The sequence below is a fragment of the Haliaeetus albicilla genome, chromosome 7 (genome assembly GCF_947461875.1).
Source record: "Haliaeetus albicilla chromosome 7, bHalAlb1.1, whole genome shotgun sequence".
NCBI classification, from domain to species: Eukaryota; Metazoa; Chordata; class Aves; order Accipitriformes; family Accipitridae; genus Haliaeetus; species Haliaeetus albicilla.
The window spans coordinates 20,575,370-20,601,478 of record NC_091489.1 but is presented as its reverse complement, the minus strand read 5'-3'; the positions used below and the strand labels follow the sequence as shown (position 1 = coordinate 20,601,478).

Genomic DNA, 26,109 nt, shown 5'->3' with positions numbered 1-26,109 from the left:
ATTCCAATGTCTGACAACCCTCTCAGTAAAAAAATTTTTCCTAATATCCAACCTAAATCTCCCTTGCCTCAACTTGAGGCCATTTCCTCTCGTCCTATCTCCAGCCACCTGACAGAAGAGACCAGCACCCACCTCACTACAACTCCCCTTCAGGTAGTTGTAGAGAGCGATAAGGTCTCCCCTCAGCCTCCTCTTCTCCACACTAAACAGCATCAGCTCCCTCAGCCACTCCTCATAAGACTTGTGCTCCAGGCCCCTCACCAACTTGGTTGCCCTTCTCTGGACACGCTCCAGCACCTCACTGTCTTTCCTGTAGTGAGGGGCCCAAAACTGAACACAGCATTCAAGGTGCGGCCTCACCAGTGCCGAGTACAGGGGAACAATCACCTCCCTGCTCCTGCTGGCCACACTATTTCTGATACAGGCCAGGATGTCGTTGGCCTTCTTGGCCACCTGGGCACACTGCTGGCTCATATTCAGCCGGCTGTCAACCAGCACCCCCAGGTCTTTTTCCGCCAGGCAGCTTTCCAGCCACTCTTCCCCAAGCCCGTAGCGTTGCATGGGGTTGTTGTGACCCAAGCGCAGGACCCAGCACTTGGACTTGTTGAACCTCATACAATTGGCCTCGGCCCATCGATCCAGCCTGTCCAGATCCCTCTGTAGAGTCTTCCTACCCTCAAGCAGATCAATCCTCCCTCCCAACTTGTGTCATCTGCAAACTTGCTGAGGATGCACTCAATCCCCTCATGCAAATCATTGATACAGATATTAAACAGAACTGGCCCCAATACTGAGCCCTGGGGAACACCACTTGCGACCAGCCGCCAACTGGATTTAACTCCATTCACCACAACCCTCTGGGCTCGTCCATCCAACCAGTTTTTCACCCAGTGAAGAGTACACTTCTCTAAGTCATGAGACACCAGCTTCTCAAGGACTATGCCATGAGAGACAGTGTCAAAGGCCTTACTGAAGTCCAGGTAGACAACACCCAGAGCCTTCCCCTCATCCACTAGGCGGGTCACCTGGTCACAGAAGGAGATCAGGTTGGTCAAGCAGGACCTGCCTTTCATGAACCCATGCTGACTGGGCCTGATCCCCTGCTTGTCCTGCACATGCCACGTGAGCACACTCAAGATGAACTGTTCCATAATCTTCCCTGGTACCGAGGTCAAGCTGACAGGCTTGTAGTTCCCCGGATCCTCCCTCTGACCCTTCTTGTAAATGGGCATCACATTGGCAAGCCTCCAGTCATCTGGGACCTCCCCTGTTGACCAGGATTGCTGAGAAATGATGGAGAGTGGCTTGGCAAGGACCTCTGCCAGGTCCCTCAGTAATCTTGGATGGATCCCATCTGGTCACACAGACTTGTGAGTGTCCAGACAGCGTAGTGGGTCACTAACTATTTCCTACTGGATTTGTTTGGTTTGTTGGGGTTTTTTTCCCCCAGGTTCAAACTAAGAGAACTGAACGCCTGCTTTTTAGTTCTTTGAGTGCAAATGAACTGAATTTCTTTAGTGGACTTTCATGCACAGAGCACAGGCAGCGGAGCCATGCTCTTACTGCCCTACCCCATGAAGCACTCTGAAGAGAAAGGAGTATGCAGAAGAATGCAGTTCACAATGAATAAATAAGAACATACCCATCAAAAAACAAGCCTTTTACAAACCTGTTTTCCCTTCCCTTAATTCGCATTCTTCACTTCTCTCTCCTTTAGTTTAATTCTACTTTTATGCCAGCTATATAAAAGGCAACACAGAAAGGGAAACTAAATCTACAGCCTGACCCACAGCCATACAGAGCAAAACTAAGTATCATGTGTTATTTTTTACTCATAATCTGGAATATCTGTTTTTCATTTTGAAGTGCTTTGCGTGAAACCAGCTTCCACTACAGGTTAAACAGACAAATTCAAGCATATTCCTACAAACACATCTCACTGCCTGTGTAGCCTACAACACGCCAAATTATTTAAGCACAGCCATTAAAATCTCAGTATGTTTTTCAGTTCTGTAGAATTTGTCCTTCCTCTTTTTCTTCCACTTAGGAAAACATGCAGTTGACACCACTCTCAGATGTTAGTATGGCCTCAAGTTTCTTCAGAAAGACTGTACATCTATGTTTTAGACACAAAAATCAACTTGAAGTATATCAGCTTGCTTATAAACCCTATCTTCAATTAATACTCACCCACCTTACTGCAAGTAGTTTTCCTCTGTAGAGATGCAGAACCTAAACGTGTCTATAAATGGCTAGTTTCTAGTGTAATTCACACAGCAAGAAAAGATTGTGGTCATCAGATACAAGAAAACACTTCTGTTGTATGCAATGGAAGGAAAAAGAAAAAAATGCAGATCCATTACCACAACGCTTACAGTGTTCAGCTCCAGCAGGAAGATCAAAGCAAACAGAGTACATTGGCATGGAGACAGAAGAAGCAAAGTAAGTACGCTCCTGTCTAGCACAATTTTGAGACCTTCACAGCAGCCCTTTTCCAAAGCATTACCAGAAATCATCAACTGGAGAACGAGCACAGTGCTACACAAGCAACTAGCATGGTGTCCCTGACCCAAGACAGGTGAGACGGTCCTTAGGCATTGACACCAACAGGCCTGAGCAGCGCCACACTCCACCCCAAGGTCCTGCACATCTCCCGTGCTTCTGTGCTCCCCTTCTGCAGCCCTGGTCCTGCCACTCCCACCCAAAAGGAGGACAGGCCGAGTGGTCTCAGCCTGTCATCTCATAAGATCTCCATCGGAAACAAAATAAAATAATCAAGTTTCAGACCCTCAGAGCAAATTTTTATTACAAAAGTAGCAAGTTAACACACCGGTAACATCTAGACCTGTGTGCCAGTGGTTATGGTAGACTCTCTATAAACCAGGCACTGAGTACATTCTACTTTCTTTTCCCAAAAACACGACCTGATATAAACTAGAGCGCAAGGAAAGAACTGCTGTTTGATATTGCATTTTATGCTTTGCAAGTTATCCTGTAAGTCAGAGGGCTTATTTTCTAATCTAGTATTCTTTATCTAGCTTATGCATACATTGTTTTAAATATAATATATAACAGAGATTTTAGAGATAACAGGCAAGGTGTACTATAAGCATGAAGTATGCCTGGATACCGTATCCAAGGGCTCCACATGAACAGCTCACTCTCTTTAGCTAACATCACCTCAAAAAAAATTATCACCTCCTTTTAGACCTATGAAACAATACAAGTATTTTGGCAGCTATCTGGATTCCTTCCAAGCAGCCTTCCCCAGCCAGCTAACCACACAGTTGTCAAAGACATTTATGATTTTGGTTTGACCAGTTTTATTTATTAACAGATTTCCAGTTTTACTTGTGTCACAAAGTACTTACACCAAGTGTATTAATTTCCAGTAAATGTAGTTCTCTAGCTTTGTTAGAAGATAAAAAATATTTCCAGAATGGCTTGTATTTAGTGTGATTATACTGATTTTTGAAAAGCTGAAAGCAAATTTTCGTTATGACAGCCTGCTTCCCTGGCACAAGGTGCGCTGTGCGCACCTCCCAGTTCCCAGGAGACCGCCGAAAGGCCTCCTCTCCGCTAGGTCACTTGCCATCACGTTTCAACAGTGCAGACACCGAGATGAGGTTCCCACTTTCTCAAAGACTCAGCTTGTCTGGGGAAACGGGACATCACCACCCCTAGCAGCTGCTCTGAAGGAGAGGCTGGATTTCACGGCTGCCCGACCTGGCTCTGCCACCGCCCTGCCCCACCTGGCAGAAGAGGCATGGCTCCGCCCCACCTCACCAAGCAGCCAATAGCAAGCCAGCCTGGCACTGACAGCCTATAGAAGCCAGGAGCAGCGGGGCGGGAAGAGGTGGTCAAGATGGCAACGTAGGGTTGGTGGTTGCTGTCTTCACCTCTCCACTCCCCCTCCAGCCCCCAATTAATCCATTTTCTCAGCCCACAGTAGTCTCCCCCCCAGTCTGTGACAGTTGCAGTGAAGATCCCTTTCCTCTCACATGTGCCCCAAGCAGCAAAACAACTGCCAGGTGGCTAAATAATGACTGGCACCTGGGCTGATAAGCAATCAGCTGCCCTTAACGGTACAAGGACTTCCATCCTCATCCCTGCCCCCCCAAACGTGGCTTCCGACTGAGGCCATCAGATGTTTTCCCACATGCTTCAAGTTCCTAGAAATGAGAACAAACCTCCAAACCCACCCAGGACCTCTAGGGGTGCAAGACCAGAGTGCTGGACCAAGCAGCAGCTTCATCCAAAAACCCAAGTGACAGTTCAATAGTGCTGTATTGAACCATTAAGCATCTGGTAAATCAACATAGTTGTAAATATTTAATACCAGATATTTTGCTCCAAGTAGACTAGCACTTGCTAGTTTTTGTCTCAGTTTCCCTCCCTAAGCGCTCTGTGCAGAGGGGCAGGCGGCCCCCAAGCCCCATCAGCGTTTGCTCCCACGTACCCTACTGGCACACCTTCCTCGGGGGTGTCTGTGACCAGCAGGTACCCTAACGAGGTAACAGCGCGAGGAGGTACAAGGCTTATAGACAGCAAAAGGTGAGTAATGTGTATGTAGGAGACCAGGAGTGCCAACACCAAAGGGAGAGCTTGGACACCCCAACAGTTTCCTAGAAAGGGTCACCCAGTACCTGCTGAATCATTAAGTTTGCTGTACAGCCACAAGGATCTACCAGCACTGACTTTCTTTACCTTAATTCACAGAACTGCAGCAATCCACTGGCAGATTCACAGGTCTGGCTTTGGAGAGGGCAGGGAGCCTGTCTTGCGGAGAGTCTGGTAATTAGCAAACACTTACTGCTGTGCAATTTTAATCCACAGCCTCCATACAGCTGACAGCCAGGGCACCCTTAATCTAGCTGTTGGTTGAATCAAGGGCACAGAAGCTAACAGGTAGTAGTAGTAGTCCTTTCAGCAGCCAGCTTAAGGACAAGATCAGAAAGAGAAGGCTTTAAAGCCACGCCCTGCTCACCAGAAGTGTTCAACACAGCTCCTTCTAAACCTACTTTCCAATTTCTTCCTCTTGAGGGCCTTTAAGTATTGCATCCTCTGGTTCCACTGCTCACACCACTCAAAGTTATAACTTCAGATTAAATGCAATTTGTACTGAAGAACAAACATCAACAGGACAGTTACTATTTAAAGCAACTTGAACATTTGACCTACATTGAAGCTACTTATCACAACTATTTTGAGAGGATTTCCTCAGCTGTTTTCCATACTGTACAAGGTCTTTCTTCAGCTTTGTTATAGCTCCCTGAACAACAAATTTTCCCTGACAGGGCATTAGGAAGGCAAGGATCCTTCCAACAGAATAAATGACTTCTGTTCTGGGTCACAGTCAATAAAACAGCAACAAATATCGTAACATAATTCAACACTGTGCACTTAAAAATACCTGTAACAAACAGCACCTGATGAGCCATGGGAAAGCAAGGTTCAGCATTACAGATGTCTTCAGATGCAACTGCCACCTTCGCTGAGCTTTTCAAAGCTCACACCAAAACTAACTTTAACTTGTAATAAGATTTCACCTGTAGCCTGTTTTTTGCAGAGCAATCAGGGAGTTCCCAGGATTTAAAAGAACCCTTAAGCAATCATTATGCAGCCAAAATTGAATTTTCTTGGGTAGTCTGGCTAGTTTCAATTAGATGCGTGCTGCTTTTGACTTCCGTGAGAATTACTTAGCTGCTACCACCTGGCCTAGCCTTTCCAATCCCACAGGCAGCTGTGGCCATTTCTTGTGCCCACCTGTGAGTAAATTTAACTCTTTCCAGTCCTCAAAGAGAAGACAACTGAGATGAATAAACACCTTCTGGGGACAGGAACATTCTTTTCATCAGGTCTGTAAAGTGCTTGGCCCACAGGGACCTTCCCCCGTTCCTTAACAGGCTTGCTACAAAACAAACAACATTCAGGACCAGTAGTGATCCATCAGACATACTCCCTTTGGTTACATTGCTAGGAGCCTACTTCATAGCTGAGGTGAAAAGGTGTGCTGGGTAGCAAGGTTTCCTCAGGAAACTAGTCTAATGTAATATGATTATGTTGCATGGGATCTCAGAATCTTTTCTTCTCCTCCTACTGGCTTTTCCACCCTGTTATGGCCTCTCTTGTGGAATCTGTATGAAATTAAATAATTTAAAAAATATAAAATTTCTTTCAGTTTCATGGACACTCAAGTTTCAAGGAAAGTGACCATAATAGTGACCTCACTAATGGAAAGACTGTAAGTATTCACCTCTTGTAAGACACTAAGAAAATCCACATAGAAGAAAGACTGCATAAATACGATGAGCATGTTATGGCAGCATGCACTGTGTGATGCAGCAGAGAATCCAACAAGACGTGAAGGTACAGAAAAACAGGCATTCATACTTTGTTGCCCAGAGAACTATGGCAGAACAATGAAGTTATATTAGATTTATTTGTGGTATTACTGTCCTCTGTACAGAATTAAATGAGCAAATGCAGCCTTCGAACAAGACACCAATATAGATGCTTTCTTAAACTCCATACTCTTTAGCTGATCTGCTTGATTTTTTACATGCCATTGAGCTGGTTTTACTTATCTGGTCTTCTGAAGGGATGAGAACAGAGAGTGTGCCCCAGTAAGTGCACATCCACTCTGTGTCCACCTTTGCAGTCTCCTGTTAAAGCCACTCAAACACCAGGGTGATGAAATTAATCTGTGGGAATTGGGTATCTTCACTGAAGAAAGAGCAGAAATGAGTGTGTCTGCCAGGTGTGGATTAATTTGTGAGGTGCTGCCAAATGGTTTGTGTCCCTATAATCCAAAGGGAATCTCCAGAATAATAAAGTTAGTAAACTAGTACCTACTTTCCTGCATTAGGGAGCTGAGTTTTCATTTTCACCAACAAAACCATGCACTGCCTAGAGCCAAAACCTGGTCTGAGTTAGCCTGTAATACAGCAAAAGTCATTACCCTCTTACCATAGGCATTCACTGGGGTGATTCTTATGCAAAACCCCCACATTTTTCTTTTCTTTCCTTACAAAGGCCACAATTTATGTAGATTATATCACATCAGATTATATATTACTTTCTCTAATCACACATTTTCCCTACTTGGTTGTGTGAGTCAGCACAGGCAGGACACGGGAACAACCACAAAACCACAGATGAAATGCAAAGAGTGAATTTATTTTCCTTACCTTGCCAACCGGGGGATCCCTGAAGCAGCACCCAGGCAGAGGCACACAAGTGGGGACGCAGGCACTGCTGAGCTCAGTCCATGCTAGAGGATTGCCAAACCTGCTGTTTTCACCATACAATTAGTGTGATACATTTATTTTTCTACACCCCAGCTGCAGGTCGCTTGAGCATGTTTATTGTCCTCCTCGCCAATCTTCTCTTATTATCCCACATTCCACCCCCTTGCTCAAGGGACCATCTCTGCTGGGGCTGGCAAAGCTGGAGCTGTCCATTTGGGCTTGCGGGGTGTAGGGCAGGGTAATTTACAGAGGCACATAATAAACACGTATAGAAAAAGGAGTAAACATAACCCTACATTAATGCTTTGAATCAGGTGCCCCACAATTCCTGTCAGGGAATTAAACCACTCAGCTAGCCAGGCACCACCTGTAGATTGTTTCATTTGATGCATTAAGTCCTGGGATGTTGAATGTCATCCTTTACACTGGCTGATTCATCAGCTGGGTTGAAGCAACACATGCCTTCAAAATCAGAGCAGCATTTATGGTGTCGAAGAAGGAGATAGTCCACCACCAATCAATCCTGTAATGTTCCTTGGCATACAGCCATCACCTACTCAGAAAAAATAACAATGAGGAACATCAATATCAAAAGCACTTAGCATAGTATAATCCTGTAATACAGCTACTGGGGTTGGCACGCCAGTGAGGCACATTGTCAAAAGATCTGCAGCTGTTAATCCTCCCTCAATACAAAAGGCAGATGAGTTAGTTAAAGTAGAGGCCAACCAAGTCCAAGTATTTACATGTTGATCTCGTGAAATTGTATCCAGGGCATGTGCTTGTAGTACAAGACTACAACAAGACAAGCCAACCTGTGATAAGGGAGAAAAACAGGAATGTGATCTCCTTCCAGCAATACGTATGCCATTGCTCTAGCTCCTTCAGCTAATGCTACTCCAGGTTTGATAACTTGATGTGGGGTAATTGCCCACACAGACTGAAGAACTATGCCTTGCGCTTTTTAGATTGAAGTTCAATTCGATGTTGGGTTTGTGACACCAATAACACCATTCCAATGCTATCTCCTCTAGATAAGGCACAGGTATTCATCAAAGATACCTGAAATACAAGAACTCGAGAATCTGATATCAACAGAGAATGTAAAATAAGAGGAGAAGTTGGGGTACAGAACCATATGGCATTCTCAGGGGTTATTATATGAATCTTCACGTCTAGAGTAATAGGGCACGGTCCCACCATGCAATCCATCAGTGTAAACAATTCAGTTTCCCCTGTAGTTAGTATTTTGGGAGAGATACCATCTGGAAGAATTTCAGTCCTAACTTCGTGTTGTACTGGAGGTGTTGTAATATGATCATAGGTTGTTTGATCATGAATATTCTGTCAGTTTAACAAAAAATTTGCCTTAGTAAGATGTGAACTCCAATGTTGTAAAGTTTTAGTACTGGTTAGCTTTTTTAATTGTTTCTTCAACATCCCATTCATTCTTTCAATCAAGCCATTACATTGTGGATGGTAGGCAATGTAGAATATCCAATCTGTCCCCAGCCCTTGAGCACAATCTTGGACATTATGTCCACTAAAGTGTGTTCCTTGGTCACTTTGTACTTGGTGAGGAGGTCCACAGTGATGAATGAGTTGTTCTAATGCTTCAGTTGTGCTATGTTGATCAGCATATTTGGTGAGTTTAGCAAAAAACAGTCCTGACACTCTATCCACAGCAGTGAATACATACCGCCACCCCCTCAACGGGGACAGGGGACCCATGTAATCAACCTCCCAGGTATGCAAGGCCCACTGACCCCATTTTATCTTTTCCCATGGCCTATATAATACCCTTAAATGTAGCTGTGCACAACTAGTACAATTATGTGCACATGCTTTATAACTATGTAATGGCAGAGGTATTTGATTGTGAGCAATATGTCTCTTGCGCATGCAGTATGAGCTGATTGATGTCCACAAGCTATATGTGCATTTATAGCTTGAGCATGTACTTTGGCAGAGGTCGTATCTACTTCCCTATTATTTTGTGACTCAAGCGAATCATCTTTTTGATGAGCTGAGATATGCCTTACTTTTAAAGGATACCTTTGTACATATTGCTAAATTTGTTGCCACATATCTGCCCCCCCCATATAGGGTATTTTTGTACATGCCAATTCTCTTGGGCCCAGTGTGGTAACCATGTTGTGAGGCTTTTGTATACTACCCAACTGTTTAGTGTATAAGCAATGTGCCTTCGCTTCCAGGGTGGCAAGAGATGCTGCAATCAATTCAGCCCAGTGACTAGATGCCTGTGCACTTTTTTACCATAATATAATTCCTGGAACCGGAGAACATGCAACTACTCTCCATTGTCTTTGTCCATTTGCCGTGTATGTTGCACTTCCATCGATGAACCAGACATCTTTTTTGTGCTCTTCTATTAACTCGTCATAAGGGGGGGGCCTCCTCCACAGGAGATGTAGGGATATCTCCAATGGGAGGAGTTTCCCCTGGTGTGGGCATACAATTGAATGACACAGTTCCTAGAAAAGTGGCGTCAAGTGGTTACATGTGGTTTTCCTGGTAGGAATCATTGCTGTTGTTGTGGTTTAACCCCAGCTACTGGAAAGAAAATTAACTCTATCCCAGCCGAAACCAGGACAGCTGTAAATAATGTTTCCATTTCCAAGGTGGGGCTGCCTGAGCTACCCCTGCATGGGCCCTGACGATATCAGCAGTAACCCACCCATGAATAGGTATGGGTGTGAGTACCGTCATGCTATCTTGGCCTGTGATTCTTTCAGCTTCTTGTAGTGCCCAAACTACAGCTAATTTTTTTTTTCCATTGGGATATAATGTACCTTGTAATGTCTTGGACCAAAATCCTACAGGTTCTTTCTGATTTTTCAACCCAGTCATCTGCCACAATCCCCACAAGACTATATCATCTAGAATCGTTACTTCTAATTCAAAAGTATATCCTCGCCTAGGAGTGTATAATGGCACGTGCTCAATCAAAGTGTTTTTGCAGGCATCAAAGGCAGCTTCTTGTTGCTTGGTCCACTGCCAAACAATCTTCTTCCTAGTTAGCGTCTGCAGAGGGCGCATTAATGCTGCCAGATGTGGGATAGAAGTTCTCCAATACCCTGAAAGTCCCAAGAAAGTCTGTGGCTGTTTCACTGTGGTTGGTACAGGAAATCGCTGGACTGTTTGCTGTACGTTATGTGGTTTTTGTCTAATCTGTCCATGCCAAACTATTCCCCAAAATGGTACAGTAGTACTAGGGCCCTGTATTTTCTTTGGATTAATTGCCCAGCCTCAGTCATGTAAATGCCCTTTCAGCAATTCGGCAGCTACTTCAATTTCTTGTTGTGACTCTGTCATAATCAATAGATCATCAATATAATGCTAAACAGTAGCGGTACCTGGCCATAGTGCTACATCAGCTGCTATCATTTGGCAGCAAATGGAGGGACTGTATTTGTATCCCTGAGGCAATACTTGGAAAATATATTGCTTTTGTTGCCAGGTAAAGGACTGGTTTTGGTGTTCTAAAGCAATGGCTATCGAAAAGAAATCATTAGCAAGATCTATCACCACCATCCAGCATTGTAAATTCTTGCTAATTTTTTCTATAGAAGTAACCATGTCTGGTACCGTAACTGCAAGTGGGGGGGTGACTTTATTCAATTCTCTATACAGTCTACAGTCATTCTCCAAGTGCCGTCTGGTTTTCGAACAGGCCAAATAGGGATTATTAAAAGCAGTCATGGTTTCCTTAACAATTCCCACTTGTTGAAGTGCCTGAATTGTTTGAGTAATTTCCTCCCCCCACCGTGGGATACAAGATTGTTTTACAGTTACCGCCTTGGCAGGCACGGGCACCACAACAGGATCCCACTTCAGGAATCCACGCAAGGTGGTTGTAGATTGAATAGTGAATCCCGCTTGAGAAGTTCTGAAGCAGAAGTGACCTTTTAAAGCTTCAACTCTTCGCCCTGCCAACACATCAATACCCAAAATATATTATTTAATTGCGGCAATTAACACTGTCATGGTAAATGGAGTGGCATTTCCTATTGTTAAGATAACCTTAGCTCAGAGGGCAGGGGTTGGATTTCCCCCTAATCCACAGATCTGTGATGTGGCTTCTTTATTGTTAATATTACTATGTAATACAGTAACTTCAGCTCCAGTGTCCACTAGAACTAACACATGTAAAATCCTCCGAGACCACCATTTCATGGTTAAAGGAACATAGGGGCGTTGGTCCCCTGCGCTGTAAGAGGCTACCATGGCAGCAATTTTGGGGGACCTGCCAAACCTTCGTTTCTGCTGTTTTGGCATTTGCCACGTAGTGCCTTGCCTTGAGGTGGCAGGTGGGGCGGAGGGTGGGCGCGGAGTGGGCGGCAGGGCCGGGGTCAGCAGGCTTTTTGGCATAGGCACTAATTTTTGTCATCGGCGAAACATTTCTGATGTTGTGATCCCATTTATTTCTGAATCGTGGGACACTGGCTTGTAAAAGATCATTCCACATTTGTTTCCTCATCACCTATGCTGTAACGCCTTTCGGTTTTGCCAGCTTTCCTTTATCCACCACCCACACAAATGGTCCCGAAGTTACAGCCCCAATTACCCTCAAGGTATTCGCTAGGGCGCCTATGTTACCAGTAGCATTTGTGACTGCTGGTATAATCAATGGTTTTAGTGAGGCAGGTGCTCCTCTCAAAAGCTGCATTTTGATACTTCTCGTTATTGCTACCCTGTCCAGATTGGATCCTTTAATCAACGCATGAGCCACCCCCATCTGCCCCACTAAATTAATACCCTCCTCCATTGTACACCAATTTCTGAGGGACAACACTAATTTCACAGGTTCAGCATATGCTATTAAAACTGCTGCACACAATTGATATAGAGTAGGTGCAATAATATCTTGCCCATCAGGATCTCTGATATTTTGCAACTGAGCGTATCTTTGTTGTATCTGATCATCACTAGCTATAAGGCTTAATAAATGTTTTTCACCCATTAATAAATAGAGAGATGCAGCTCCACTATCCCAAGCTTGCAAAATCCATGCCAGTATGCCTTCCCCACTCTTTTGCTAATAATCTCTAAAAGTTCCCTTAAATCTTTCAGGGTGTAAGTATGTGTGACCTGCACTCCCCCATCTGTTTTTTCCTGCTGCCCCTTCACTTGTATGGGGGGGTGTGCTTCTACCACCTCCCTGCCTTCTAAATCCAACTCAAACTCAACCTCAGAGTCGGAGGATTCACTCCAGATAATTTCCTCCCATTCCTTGGGATCCCACGAAGGTTTTGCGGTGAGAGCACAAACTTGGGAAATCAAAACTTTACTTCCGTATCTGTCCCTTCATTTATTAGCAATACATGCTACCAACTGCTCTACAGTACCTTGCAGCCCATGGCACCGCTCTGCTTGAGTAGTAATCATTTCTTGTATGATCACCTTTGCATCTTGTAAAGTCCTGATTTCCTTTTCCAATTCTCTCATTTTGCTCTGTAATGCTACAACCTCAAGATCAAGACCTTTAAGACAGGTAATTAATAACCATCCCAATCTCCCTGCTAGCTTGCGAGAAGACTCCCACGCCACTTTCCGTGGCAACCCACACATAGCTGTTTCAATTGTCTGGGGGGTTACCACTGCCCCATCACCTATTTCAGGCCATGCTTCTGGTGGAGCCCGTGTAGCTAGGAAAGTGGCCGTGGGGGTCCAGCACTCAGCACTGGGCCAGCCCGGAATGCAGGGGGTCACCGTCATGGCCTCCCCAGTCCCTGACTTTTTTGCTAGCTAGGGCACGGCTGTTCCTGGATCCTGCCGACTATGCCAACATGTGTGAGTCGGCACAGGCAGGACACAGGAACAACCACAGATTAAATGCAAAGAGTACATTTATTTTCGTTACCTTCGAAACGATCCCAGCTGGGGGATCCCCAAAGCAGCACCCGGGCAGAGGCACACAAGCAGGGACGCAGGTGCCGCAGAGCTCAATCCATGCTAAAGGATCACCGAAACTGCTGTTTTCACCTGTTTATCGGGGATTCGCGCAGGCATAGTTTACCACTGTGCTTTGATCTTTCCCACAGCAGGGCAGGAATCTCAAGCATGTCTGATAGGGTGCCTCTAAGTCTATCACAGGCCTATGTTATCTAAACACAGACGTCCTACTTGTCAAACACACAAGGCTGAACAACCATTAGTATGATATATGTGTTTGTCTACACCCCAGCTGCAAGTGACTTGAGCATGTTTACAATCCTCCTTGCCAATCTTCCACTATTATCCCACATTGGTTGTTCATATATCACAATGAAAACATTGTGCCAACAGGAGCTAGGGAGGAGAGGAAAAACTTGAGTACGTCGCAAACATGAAGGAAACAAACCGAATTCCAGATTCCAGTATCTTCTCAGAGTTATAGACTGCTGAAAAGCGCAATTGAAGACTACCAGGAAAAACACAGATCTTTTCTGTTGTTTTCAGTGTTCCCAGTTCGGCCCTATTTGATAGAATTCTGCTTCTCCAGGTAGCATCTCTCAGGACATCCAAGTTCTTGAGAAATGCAAATCAAACCAAGGTGTGCAACCATTTATCTTAAAAGTTTGTTCATTGAAAAGATGTTTAATACACACTGTCTTTTGTCCTAGGGCCACCTCTCTTCACAGATATTTAGGAAACCCAAACATTTGCAAGTGAAGACTTCACAGTAAAATAGACTGTAGCCAATAGTCTTGCAAGGTGTAGGCTAACAGGCTAGAGGAGAGGCTCCCACACTGTGGGCACTAACCACAACTTGATGTTGGATGCTGACAGCAGAGACATCTCCCACAGTGCATTTAAGTGCACCCTGTGAGCGCCTGTCCATGCTGTTATTGCTGGTGTCACTGCTATCCGTAGCTGTTTGCAGTCCTTTCATGGGTGTGAGGACAAGGTGGGGTGGCAAAGGACACAGAGCTGAGCTTCCAGTTTGTGGGAGCTGGGTGTGAAATGGGATAGGGAGTGAGAGCTTGGAGGTCAGGATAAGTCTCTGGAGCTCTGCTGGAGGAGAATGAAAAGAAGGCATTGGGGATTGTGACTAAGGGGAGCAGACATGCTAAGAGAGGGGAAAGGTAGTGGAGACGAAGATTGGCACATCATGTTAGAAGAGGTGAGAGAAATGTAGCTGCAGGAAACTCTCCTCTGAATCCACAGCCTAGCAAACTAAAAGGTTTCAGCTGTCTACAATAACTGAAGAGCCAACAAAGCTGGAGGACCCTATGCTGTCATGTATGCACATGGACTGGCACAGAAGCAGGAGCTGCTGCCACTGATGGCATTTTCCCAGACAGATGAACTTTGGGAGTCCATGGTCTATAGACTAGGGCATAAAGGACAACCAAACTTAGACTCCCTTCATATTTATTATTCTTGGCAGGACTTTTGGAAGATGTACCAGTATCACAAAGAAGTCTTGATGCTAGCAAGATGTTTGAAGCAGGATGAGGAAATACCTGTTGAAAGAATATTGCTATGGCAGTCTACATAAACTAATAGGTGTAGCTTATCCAAAGAAGGAAAAGTCTGACAAACAAGAGTAACAACCAGGATGACTTTTGAGAAAGACAATTTCCATTTATTGTCAAGATACTTCCCTCTTTTCTCAGCAAGTATTTTAGATAATGTCTAACATGGACTAACAGTTTCTCTTCTAAGAGGTCACTACAATTTCCCAGACACTGGTGATCATTTGAGACAGGGTATGTTCATGGCACAGAAAGTAATTTTTGAGATTCTTTGTTCCCAAAACCCAACCAGGGTCTACAGAGGTTGCCACATCATGCAGGAAACTTATCCCATGAATTAGATGACCAATTTGTTGCATAGTTAGTCCTGGTCTTTAGAGCTGGACTTCAGAAAAACTTTTATTTTACACAAGCTGGCTTGCCTAGGGTTGTGATTAACAGTCTAGAAACAAAGTAGCGCTGGTGACTTTTTAAACTCAGAGAAATAATCTATCAACTGCTTTTCATGTCCCCACAACACAATCTTCACTTCTGACAAATTTTGCAAAAAGCTGCGCCAGTAAATGGGGAAAAACAGTCTTATCAGTGTTTCACATTGCAATAAATAAAGGGCTACCCTCTTGAATGTTACACTGAGGTACACTTTTTTCCTGTATATCACATCACAGGTACCTTTCTGTAGAATTTAAGTTTGGTTGATCTCGGATAACAGACTTGCCCTAAGACATCAAGTGTGCTGGGTATGGGGATACGCTAGTCTCATCTGGGATCGCCAGTGGTTTGGAACTGTAGGTCATGTCCATGGCTTGCAAGTGGATGTCAGCTACCCCAGAGCCACACTTTGACTTCTGTGCAACTGCATGACCTCTGCTCCCAGCCACATGCTCCCCGGTGCGCACATTTTTGTTGTCTTAAGATCTCCTTTCTGAAATGTACTTTTGCTTTGTATTAGGACTCTATAAAAAGGTAAATATATTAAAATCTTTGTCACTCCCTAGCTTGTGACTGCTGTACTGACTACATAAATCTGGGCTTTGCTTCTTTTAAAATCCTTTTGACTACACTGCAGCTCCCAGTTGGCACAGTAATTTACAATGATCACTGTTTTTTAGGCAGCACATTACAACATCCTGATCAAGGAGAGAAGGATTGGACTGTCCTTCAGACTCCATTAGGGCAGCTTCTCAACTGGTGATACTGCACTGGCCACTGAATGCTCTTGTCAGTGTAATGCCCTTTCACCGGTTTTAAACTGGCCTAGAAATCAGTTTACTTTTTCCAAACAAAATTACTAGCTACATTTCTAACACTCTTTTCACACTGGGTTGCAGAAAAATGGGCACGGAAGTTCCTGCCTTCAGGAGCTAACAATGTATATTTGACTGACTTTTAAAGACAACATTAGTTTATGACCGAGATGTACAAGAACATGGGAGTTAAGCAATTCTTAAGTACTGTCATGGAAGCATTCTTCTTCAGATGGCAGATAGAACATTTTGTTTCCTGTATTTCTTGTTCGTTGCCAGATTTGATCTAACTGTTTTTGTAATTAATCTATCTCCCCCCCAATTAGATTTTACCATCTAAACACAGAACTTACATATTTACTGTTTTTTTCAAGAGGTAGTGAATATGCAGAAACTTCTGCAATCTACATGTCCTGACGGATTTTTACTTTTTTTGTTCCTTTAGTAGCTAGAATTTCTGGTTTTATACCAAAGGCTGGTACACAAATAGAGCAGTACGCTACAGACAGAAGCAACTCATGTACATTGGGATTGGCCTTTCTCTCGTCTGTATGTACCCTCACACATGCATATACACACACATTTGGATTCGCTATTAACAGACAATTTCCTACTAAAAATCAATGACATTTTGCATTAGCATTGTTGGGAGAAGAATTGATTGGCCCTTAAAAGGTTGGTTGTGCATTATGTGAAAGAAGCTAACTGCAAAGAGCTAAATTTGCAACATAAAATGTACTCATTCTGCTGGGGAAGCACTATCAAGGCTTTTACCCAGTCTTTCAGAACAATATAGGACATAGCACTTCTTTATCAGACATCTCTGTATTTTACTCTGTTGTTTATTAATTCACACCAGTATAGACACAGTCATGATCCAGTACTGCATACCTGCAAGATTTTAACGGTGCACTCAAATTTAAAGTTGATAACACCTCTTTAGAGAGAAAATTATCAATTTTATGTCAGAAGACTTTGCTAGTCTTAACCAGGAAAGAAATAACTTCTGAAAGTTATTCAGAAAATAAAATATAAGGGGGAACTCAGAAAGCTAATATAATGTACCTTGTACATTATATAGCTAATGTAATTTCTAGCTTTGTGTTCTTTTTTTGAGTACTGAAGTTATTTTAAATAAAATAGATAAAACGATTCCTCATTGCCACTGTAAATTTTTTTAACACTTTGTTTTATTCTTGAACTCCATCCTTTTAATCTTCTTTTATAGAAGCAAACAATGCATCATTTTGAACCACTGAAATGTACTATGGCAACAGCTTTGTTGGAGCAGCGACTGCTGCTATAAATGGCTTTTCCAGAACTTTCTGGGATACAAACAATACCTGACAAGACATATTTGCTTGCAGCATCATGAAAACGTTTATCCCTGTGCTGCATGCACTAGTGGCCTCTCTTTGCTCCAGGACACGACTGAAGGTTTAGCAAGTTACCAGCACACAGGTCTCTGGAGAACTGCAGCTAGTCCACAGGAATCACTGGACACAGGGTTGTTGGTAGAAATTAGGCAGGATGAATCTGAGCTTTTATCTTCCTTATCCCATATTCTTTTCAGATTTCAAGCACGGCTTTTCTGTACAAAACCCTTCCAAGGGTTGTGCTCAAGCCTGTAGCCACCTGCCCAGTGTTGCCTGAGGTCTCCTAGAGCATTCCTCACTTCAGCCTATTACTGCTTCTCTAAGCTCTCACAGTTTTGCTCTTCTTCCTCTTCTAAAACTTTTTTTCATGTTTGACTGACTTTGGCCTTCTATACCCTTTGAACTGTGAAGAAACACATAGGCTAAAATTTTTCTTTCCCCTTGCTGTGACTACCCCATTGTTCCTTTGCCTTTTTCTCTCTTCTGTACTTGCTAAAGCTTCTTCATCTTCAAGAATCTGCATTAGCCTGCCTGCCTCATACCTTACTGTCCGTCTGTGCATTCAATGTACTTCTCAGTAATCTCCCTGCTTCACCTTTTCTGCCATTATTCTGTGCCTTCTCTCAGGCCAAGCCTTATGCATGAACCAGCGTTCAGTCCTGGTTCCTCAAAACCCTGTCTTCAAATCCGCTTCCTTCCCAATTCTTTTAACTGATTTCCAGTAACCTTCCAAACCTCCTCTCACCAAGCTATTGCTCCTTGCATAACCATCCTTCATTTAAATTAAGATACTACATTCTCCTCTCTCCAGTATATAAACAGTGGAGGCTTGTAAGTGCCACAAAGCCTTATGAATGTATTAATGTAGTAACTGAAGGGCTCCAATTCTAAGGGGGATTGGGACTGCCTACATCTGATGGCAGTAAGAACAAACTTTGAACATAAATGAAGGAAGCACAGAATGAGTTAATACACAGCAAAATTTCAGAAAAGATTGTAGCTGAAAACCATTCCCAATAAAAGGAAAACCAGAAATTAATCTCACACCTAGCTTCAATAATGACTCATTTTAGAGGCAAACTGTAAACCAGCTGTGAACTCTGAACAAGCCCTGAAACAGTATAATTTATTAAGCATCAGGGTGACAACAATCTCCCTTTTCTCTTTAGCATGCCCAAAGTTTGTGTACTTTTCCTCCTCTCCTACTGCTCTGGATGTCTTTAGCAGAGGTTTGCTAAACTTAATCTATACTTGTTGACCAATAAAGCCACAATGGCAAAACCTCCCTATGGAGGAAGTTTATCATGGAAGAAAGTAACTTTGAAGTTGGATGCATGACAGAAAATTAAGCATGTTTTCCTTAGCATAATTACATACACATCAAATTTGTTGACAGTACAGAAAACACAGCCTGAAGCTGTCGTGCTCTTAGGTTTTGCAGCGGAAACTTGGGCCAAGGACTGTATTGCTGAGAAAACTGAGCTACTAACCAGTTCTGTGTGCTGCTACAGAGGATGATGGCAGCAGGTAGATGACATGGTGATATCGCCATAAGAAAGTTACATCAGTTGCCTAAATAAATACCATTACAAGCACTATTAAACATATTTCAGCACATTTAATGTATTTCACTACATCTCATACTGTGTAAAATGTAGTCACATAGCAGCATCAGTAGGGCTACATAAACGCTGCCTTCTGCACACGAGCCAAAACCTAAGCCTCAACCCAAACTCACCTTACACCAGATGTGAGCATCAAGGATACTTGTGGCCAGAGAAGTAATTCAGTCCATGCTAACTTGAAGTTTAATCTCACCTATCTGCATTGACAACATGGTGTGCATGTAAGCCAAGACTTTCCAAAGAGTTCCCCATATAGCCTATAAAAACAACTGGCAGCATCAGCTGGCCAGCATCAGGGAAACAAGCTGGCTAGGCTCCCTCCTACAGGCACTTTATGCAAAATGCTGTGAAGTACTGCAGAAGTTGCAGACACCAGAACTATAATTTTCCCCAACGCTGCAATTCTTCACTTTTAAGTGATTTCCCCATTTGTAAACAATAAAACAAAGGCTGAGTATTTTCCTGGCAGGATGGTGGCATGAGGACTAGTTAGCATTCACACACAGCTTTGACAGGGATGGTACCTGCTGTGAAAAGGACACAGCACTTATGTTTCATGTGATTAGCTCTGGGAGAAACACCAAAGCAATGCTCAGGAGACATTTAGCAGCTGCAGAATAGTTCACACTATCTCCCTGCAACAGTATATAGTTCAGTTCAATATTAATAATATCTGAAATTATCTACTTTATCCAATTAGGTTTTCATTTAATTAAAAAAATCCAATGGTTCTTTAAATGTATTTAGCACACAAAAATGGTAGAAAGTTTGCTGTGCACCAGTTAATCCCACCCTTGTTCCAGTGAGTGCAGCTCGATTTACCTTCTCCACTTCATTTCACTTCTCACTCACTCTGCTTATAATCTGGTTCTCCAAGAATTTTAGTTTTCTGCGACAGGTTGCAAGTAAGAGAGAAGTAGTAGGAACACTCACAAATGATACTGGAAAAAGCTTTGGATTATTTAAATTTTTTTAGTCTCAGCATTGAGATGCCAAAATGGGATGGATATGTAAGTACACTTTAGTTGTCTCTAAAGTGAATTAGTAAATTTTGCAATGAAAATTGGAGATTAGTAGTTCGATGAATGGTTTATGGCATTCAGTGGGTTGCCATACGCTGTGGGTCACATCTTTTGAAGGAGATTTTAATCAACTCAAAAGACAATATGGCAACTGGCAGCCTTTTTCTTTATTGAAGCAAAGTCACAGCATTTTCATCACTATTCCCCTCTTGTGAAGGGAAGAGTTAAATGAAGGCCCCTGAAATTTACATTACTAACAAGTAAAGGATTGAAGAAAGAGATTACAAGCATATTTCTCTAAAATAAATAATCTACAAAGAGTGCTTTTTCTTCTTAAAAGCAATCTAAAAATGTATAAATTCTACGGTAGGGAGATCAAAAGATATTTTAACAACTTTCAATATTTACAAACAATACAAAAACTGCGCACGCCATCAAGTGATGCAAAATTCTTCTTAAAAATTAAAAGCTTCATTCCTACTAAGAACCAAAAACTGCAGCCAATATCTCAGTTTTAATTAATGGTCTTCTTGACAATTGGAAAACCGTTAAATGTTTTTATTATCTGTAAAATATACAATAAAACCGAACCTCACTAAATTATTAAGGTTAAAAAAGAAGAGAAATACTGCAGGCAAATAAAAAAGGAAAGTAACTGTAACTTATTCTTTGGTAACCAAAAGTTAGCAAGTATCTGTATTTCAAGTGATGAAAAGTAATAATCTTCCCATTTTGACAAATGGAAGAAAGACTTCTGGCAAAACACAACTCCCAGGTTTCAATTTTGAAAGACAGGCCCCACCTACAGCTCTGTAGTGCAAGTTCTCAAAGTCAAATTTTGCTTTCTAATTCAGAAATGCAACCCTTCCAAACTCTGGCAGTACACTGCTTAATTCTTCTCCCACTTTTCTGTTGTCTGCTGGCATCCTCCGCACACATCCAGTTGTTCCAGTTCTCTAAGGGAATACTCTAGTCAAGGAAGCAATTCACTTGGAAATGAGTGTTTCACCAAGCTACACGTGGCTGCATAGCAGCTAGCAGTGTGCTATAAAACTCAGCTCCCTTTTGCACGTTAACTACGTATTTCATTTTCCCTCAGGAAAAAAAAAAAAAAGTACCCTGGACCAATTCATAACCTGGTGACCTAACTGCTTTAGCAGGACACGCTTCATTGAACACTGGGGCACACCCCAGTAATAAGCCATGTAACCCCAGCACCAACCTACTACCTTCTCATAGGTGAATGTGCCTCATCGTGCCTCCCTCTGCTTAATGAACACACTACGCGCTGCGCCACTACAATGCTTTTGAAGCAGATGTCCAGCTTGTACCACAGGAGCCTTCCCATTCCTCTTTTTTCAGGCTTATTCCTAAATTTTGCTTGCACAATTGCAGTCTCAAGAAAAAGAAAAACTTCACACCCCTACAGGCTCTGAGAAAACTCCCCCCCCACAAGAGGACTTCTAAGGCTTTACACAAAAAATTCAACCGTTAACTTTCTTTAAGCCACAGACCACTCATTCATAGCAAGTCCTCCCCAACACAACCATTGCAGAACTATCATTGCTTTAGCATTTAAACACACACATGCAGTTCATGGAATAAATGCTCAGCAAAGTAAACTTGTCCTGGTCTGGGCTTTCTTCTGGAATCTAGTCCTCTGTCATTTTCTAGACTAATATCCAATGCCTTCTGTCACTGCCTTTTAACTTTCTTCAGCTGAAGGGCTTAGACACTTCCTTGAAGTACCTGGCTGAGTCATTAAGTCTAGATGGGTTGGATCCAAGGTCTCCTTGCAGCCGGCCTCCTCGGCATATGGAAAGTCATTCGTGTCCATTTCATCGCTGTTAAACATATCAAGCTGCCTCTCTTGCTGCTCTTCCAAAGTCCTTCGGACCCTGCCCTCTGACTGTTCCACCACTTCCCCGTCTCCTTCACTAATGACAGTCATGGGGCTGCTCTGGATGCGGTTGCGGACATTGTACTTGCTGCTGGCAGCAGAGGGGGGTGTTCGTGACCGGCCGTACCTAGTGCCAGAGAAGGACATGCTCCTTGGCATCAGGCCCTCGCTCTTGGCCCACTCCTCCTGGGCCCGTTTGCTCTTGCTGGGTGAGCAGCTGGCAGGGCTGTCGGAAAGGTCAGGGGAGGCATCCGTCTTCGTCCGGTGGAACCGCGGGTCCGTGTTCTTCAACATCTCTGCCGCGGACATGCGGGAACTGGTGTCGCAGCGGCTCCCCTTCTTCAGCAGCAGGGCTTTGAAGTTGTCGTTGCTGGTGCTGCTCTTGCGAATGCTTCTCTGAATTGATCCGGCTTGTTTGAGGGTAGCTAAGGTTGGGGAAGCACCAGTGGGAGTTACGGGGGGCGATGGAGAATGGTTGCGGGTACGGTCGTCTTCAGAATCTTTACGGCCAAGGACTTTCCTTTTGGATCTGATTTTGAAAAACAACAGAAAAAGAGGACCAAACAAAAAATGAAACTTTTTACCTCCCCTAATTAAACTCAGCGTAGAGGGATGACAATGAATTAAGCTAAAGCAAAGAGAGGAATAAGGGAGAAGTAATCTAAATCTAAAGCATGAGTAAGAACACCACCAAAACTGTATAGGCATTAATGCAGGTATTGGAGGTAAAAGCTAAGTGTATTGTTCTTTTTCTGCAAATCTGGAACAATGAAACTACTAAAACCGGCAATTCTGATGTCCCAAACACTTAAGCAAATTTAGTGAATCAGGTTTTCCGGAGTCAGTATTCAATTGCTAAGACTAATGCATTATAAAGATTATACTCAATGCCATTTTTCTGTTAGTTTGGGGATTTGATTAAAAATATGTAATCTAAAGTATGTTGGGTTTTTTTGTTTTGTTTTACTATTTCATTTGATGCTTTCTGGAGAATTAGAAGTGTAGTTTAGTGCACTTGCCTTTGAAAGGGATATTGCAACGTACTCCTGCTGAAGTTAAGATGGAGTAAAGTGAGCCACATGTAAGCATTCTGGATTAAATGATTAAAAAAAAATTCCCCTCCCCAACCCAAACATTAAATGAATACTGAAAACTGAGTTTTCCAGCTTCTATTAAGATGCACAGACAAAATTCACAGTTCTGTTGGTGCTCTGTCATTGCACAACTTGTTGACTAAATGAAGGAGAGACCAACTTCCTGACATGAAAGTTATCTTTCCAAATGAAAGGGCGGAGTGTTTTGTAATTTAAATGTAAAGTGCAGGGGCAACAAAAACAAAATTAAGAAACAATCATGGAACTGGGAATAAGTGGAAACTGGACTTCTATTGCCCCATTTTCACATTATTTGAAATCTTAAAGAAATAAATGTACTACATGCCTGGTATCTGTAGCAAAGCTGCTTTGCTTTTTTACAGACTAAGCAAAAATTAATTCAAAAAGATTGTATAAAGGCTAATTTTACATATGCTATTTTGGCAAAAGTTTAAAAGAAGTCAGCAGACTTGTTACAAATACAACATTATCATGCTATAATTCCATTTTAATTTTTATCAAGTATGTGTTCAATACAGACTGCTCCCCCTGTAAAACAGGTTTCCAAGTAACATGATCTTTAGCTGTATACTTTCTTAAAGGCCTTGAGATTTTGCAGAGGCAAGCTCAAATGTCTTTTTGCATTGCGGCCTACTGATAACAAAAAACCCCAGAAAACAAAGTAGCAGAATCCATCAGCTGAGTAGGTGGCAGCAACAGACATTGCCATAAACTCTGCCAAGACTTTGGAGCGATCCTGTCTCTTAAGTGGTGAAGTTTATGCACAGATCACTCACGATACCCCCACAGGCAGCTGTAACAGCTGTTATTTTCAGCTGCTGGTGCCTCCACCTGCCTTTCTGGAAGAAGAATATAATACCGAAATCCATTCAGCCTGAGGATGAATGGACACCAGAAGATAGCATAGGGATAAAACGATCACTTCAGTAGTGGCAAACATAAGAACCTTGTCTAGATTTAACTGTCTATCAGTGCCATAGGCAGCAAGTGAATTTGGTGCTTGGATGCTCTGCGAGTCTGTACACGAACATGCGTGTGCATTAGTTACAGGGAAAAGATTTCCCTTCGTTAGGGTTTTGGCTGCCTAGGGGTATCTTTAAACACTGCAATGCTGGGATTGTACTGCTGCCAAAACCTAAATGAAATTCCAAATAAACAAAAAGAAAAATTCAGTTGCAAAGATCTGCAGGGAAAGACTCAGTTATCCTGACTTGAACGAATTCAGTAAGACTGTGAATGCAGCACAGAGCAGTCAGTCCGCTGTCAGCATCTAACCAGCTTTTCTCAGCATGTATGGATTGTGGCAGAAAGTTAAAAGTAAGAACCAAATTTGGTTTTGGTGGCTTTTCAGACAGAGATAGGGTATATATTCAAACAAAACTGTGACTTAAACTTGGATTGCTCTTCCTGCCCTTAACGCACATACCACTAAATTTCTCGCCTTACTCCAAAGCACGTATTCAAGAGTGCCAATCACTGAAATAATACCTTTTAGAAATAGTGGGGGGAAAACCAAAACATTTTTTATTAATTAACAACCAAGGAAGATAGTGGTTCAAGTCTAAAGCCAGCAAAAGCAAGGTCTTAATAACAAATGTGTCAAGCAGTTTTAACTATGTCACATCCAGTTCCATTGTCCATTTCCCCATAAACTCATGAATTACATGTATGTGCATACACACAGAGATCCACTCTCTACCTGCATACATAATGGAAAGGCTACTGGCCAGAATATTTCATTCTAAAAATAGATTTGTCGCAGTCCTAGTGAGTGCCATGCAACATGAATGCAACAGACCATTTTTAGAACAGCTCCTACAGGCCAAGTCCTAAGGAGTAAGCGTAACTTATAAAAAGTCAGAATCATCTATATATAATTTTTGTAACATCTGAAACATAACCATTTCAAAAATGAAAAAATAGCATTTGCATCCCAAGTGCCGCAGTCTCCCAGCTCCCAGCCACATTCTCACAACAGGCTTTTCCCGTCCCTCAGTACTCCTGACGCAAAACTCAGGCACAGATGCGCAAACTGACTGAACACCTAGATAAAGCTGTGTGGATGCTGCCAAGCACTTTCTGTGACCAGTTAAAAGAGATGGCCCCTTTACATTTTAAGTAAAAGACAAAGCCACAAGATGGCACTACCACTACATCGATTCTAGTCTAAAAGCAAGCTCAGTAGTTCAGAGAGTGGTAATGGTCTTCTGTGTGTACTGTTTAAATGGTGCACACCTTTCATTTTCCGGTTTTAAGCATTTTTTTCCTTTTCTTTTTATGACAACCTAATGTGAACAGCACAAAAATCTAGTTGCCTATTCAGGATGATTCTGTTTTTAAGGGAAATGAATAATGTCATTAATAATAGAGCCAGTACTGCACATTTCATTCATTAACCAGTTTGACACAAAACACCCGACCTCAGGCTGGATTATGGCAAACTATAATCCAGCGTTTGCCATATGTTTTGCCATATGACTGACATGTTGTGTTACTTGCCAGTTTCAGCCACGCTTGCCATGAAGCATTAGCGTTGAGCCTCTGTCCCAAACTGCACCATATAAGCAGCGAAGAGAGTAAAAAGAGATGGAGAAGAACGAGAATGAAAACAAAAAGATACACAGAAAAAGCAACAGTAGAGTTAATATGGCAGATCGAGAACAGTACAATAAATACTAGATGTAACTTGATATTTTAAGGGGCAGGATATTTATAATATAATCTACATTGATTTCATCTGGTAGCTTTTAGTTCAGAATGGATTAAATATATTTGTAAAACAATAAAACAAAAGTTCTTTTCCTTATCTTTTTCATACATAGCCTTAGTAGAAAGTTGATAAATGTGTGCTTTCTGTTAAAGCAATGACTGTTGTAATTGAGTGTTTTAGTAAAACAATGTTAATTAAATTTTGAGAGAACTACTGGACCTGACAGTATGGAAGGGCAATTTCTCCAGTACCTGTGAATGGCTGCAAAAAGATCCTCAGTAGTCCTTGGTCTTGCTGGTGTTGCCACTCCGTCCGTCTCTTCCCCATAACTATTGCTCGGCAGGAATGAACTATTTGCTGTATCTGATTCAAATACCTCTGCT

The 26,109-nt window shown here is 42.6% G+C and overlaps 1 protein-coding gene and 1 long non-coding RNA gene across 15 annotated transcripts in view; both read right to left on the bottom strand.

Moving 5' to 3' along the window:
- Positions 1–13,444, bottom strand: part of LOC138686087 (uncharacterized) — a 56,396-nt gene extending 42,952 nt beyond the window's left edge. Inside the window, exons 1-3 of the long non-coding RNA XR_011325411.1 lie at positions 13,135–13,444; positions 11,067–11,200; positions 7,191–7,803 (exon numbers count right to left, since the gene is read on the bottom strand). This is a non-coding gene — a long non-coding RNA (uncharacterized lncRNA). The remainder of the gene's footprint in view (positions 1–7,190; positions 7,804–11,066; positions 11,201–13,134) is intronic.
- Positions 13,445–20,148: 6,704 nt separating this feature from the next.
- The window catches only part of NHSL1 (NHS like 1), a 184,834-nt gene continuing 178,873 nt past the window's right edge, over positions 20,149–26,109 (bottom strand). For 13 of the 14 annotated variants that reach the window (XM_069787202.1, XM_069787195.1, XM_069787200.1 and 10 more), the window contains 2 exons: positions 25,978–26,107; positions 20,149–22,430 (listed from right to left, as the gene is read on the bottom strand). In XM_069787202.1, the coding sequence (XP_069643303.1) occupies positions 21,707–22,430; positions 25,978–26,107 (854 nt within the window). In that variant the 3' untranslated portion in view covers positions 20,149–21,706. Of the gene's footprint in view, positions 22,431–25,515; positions 25,568–25,977; positions 26,108–26,109 lie in introns of all 14 variants that reach the window. The other variant, XM_069787205.1, reaches the window with a different exon arrangement.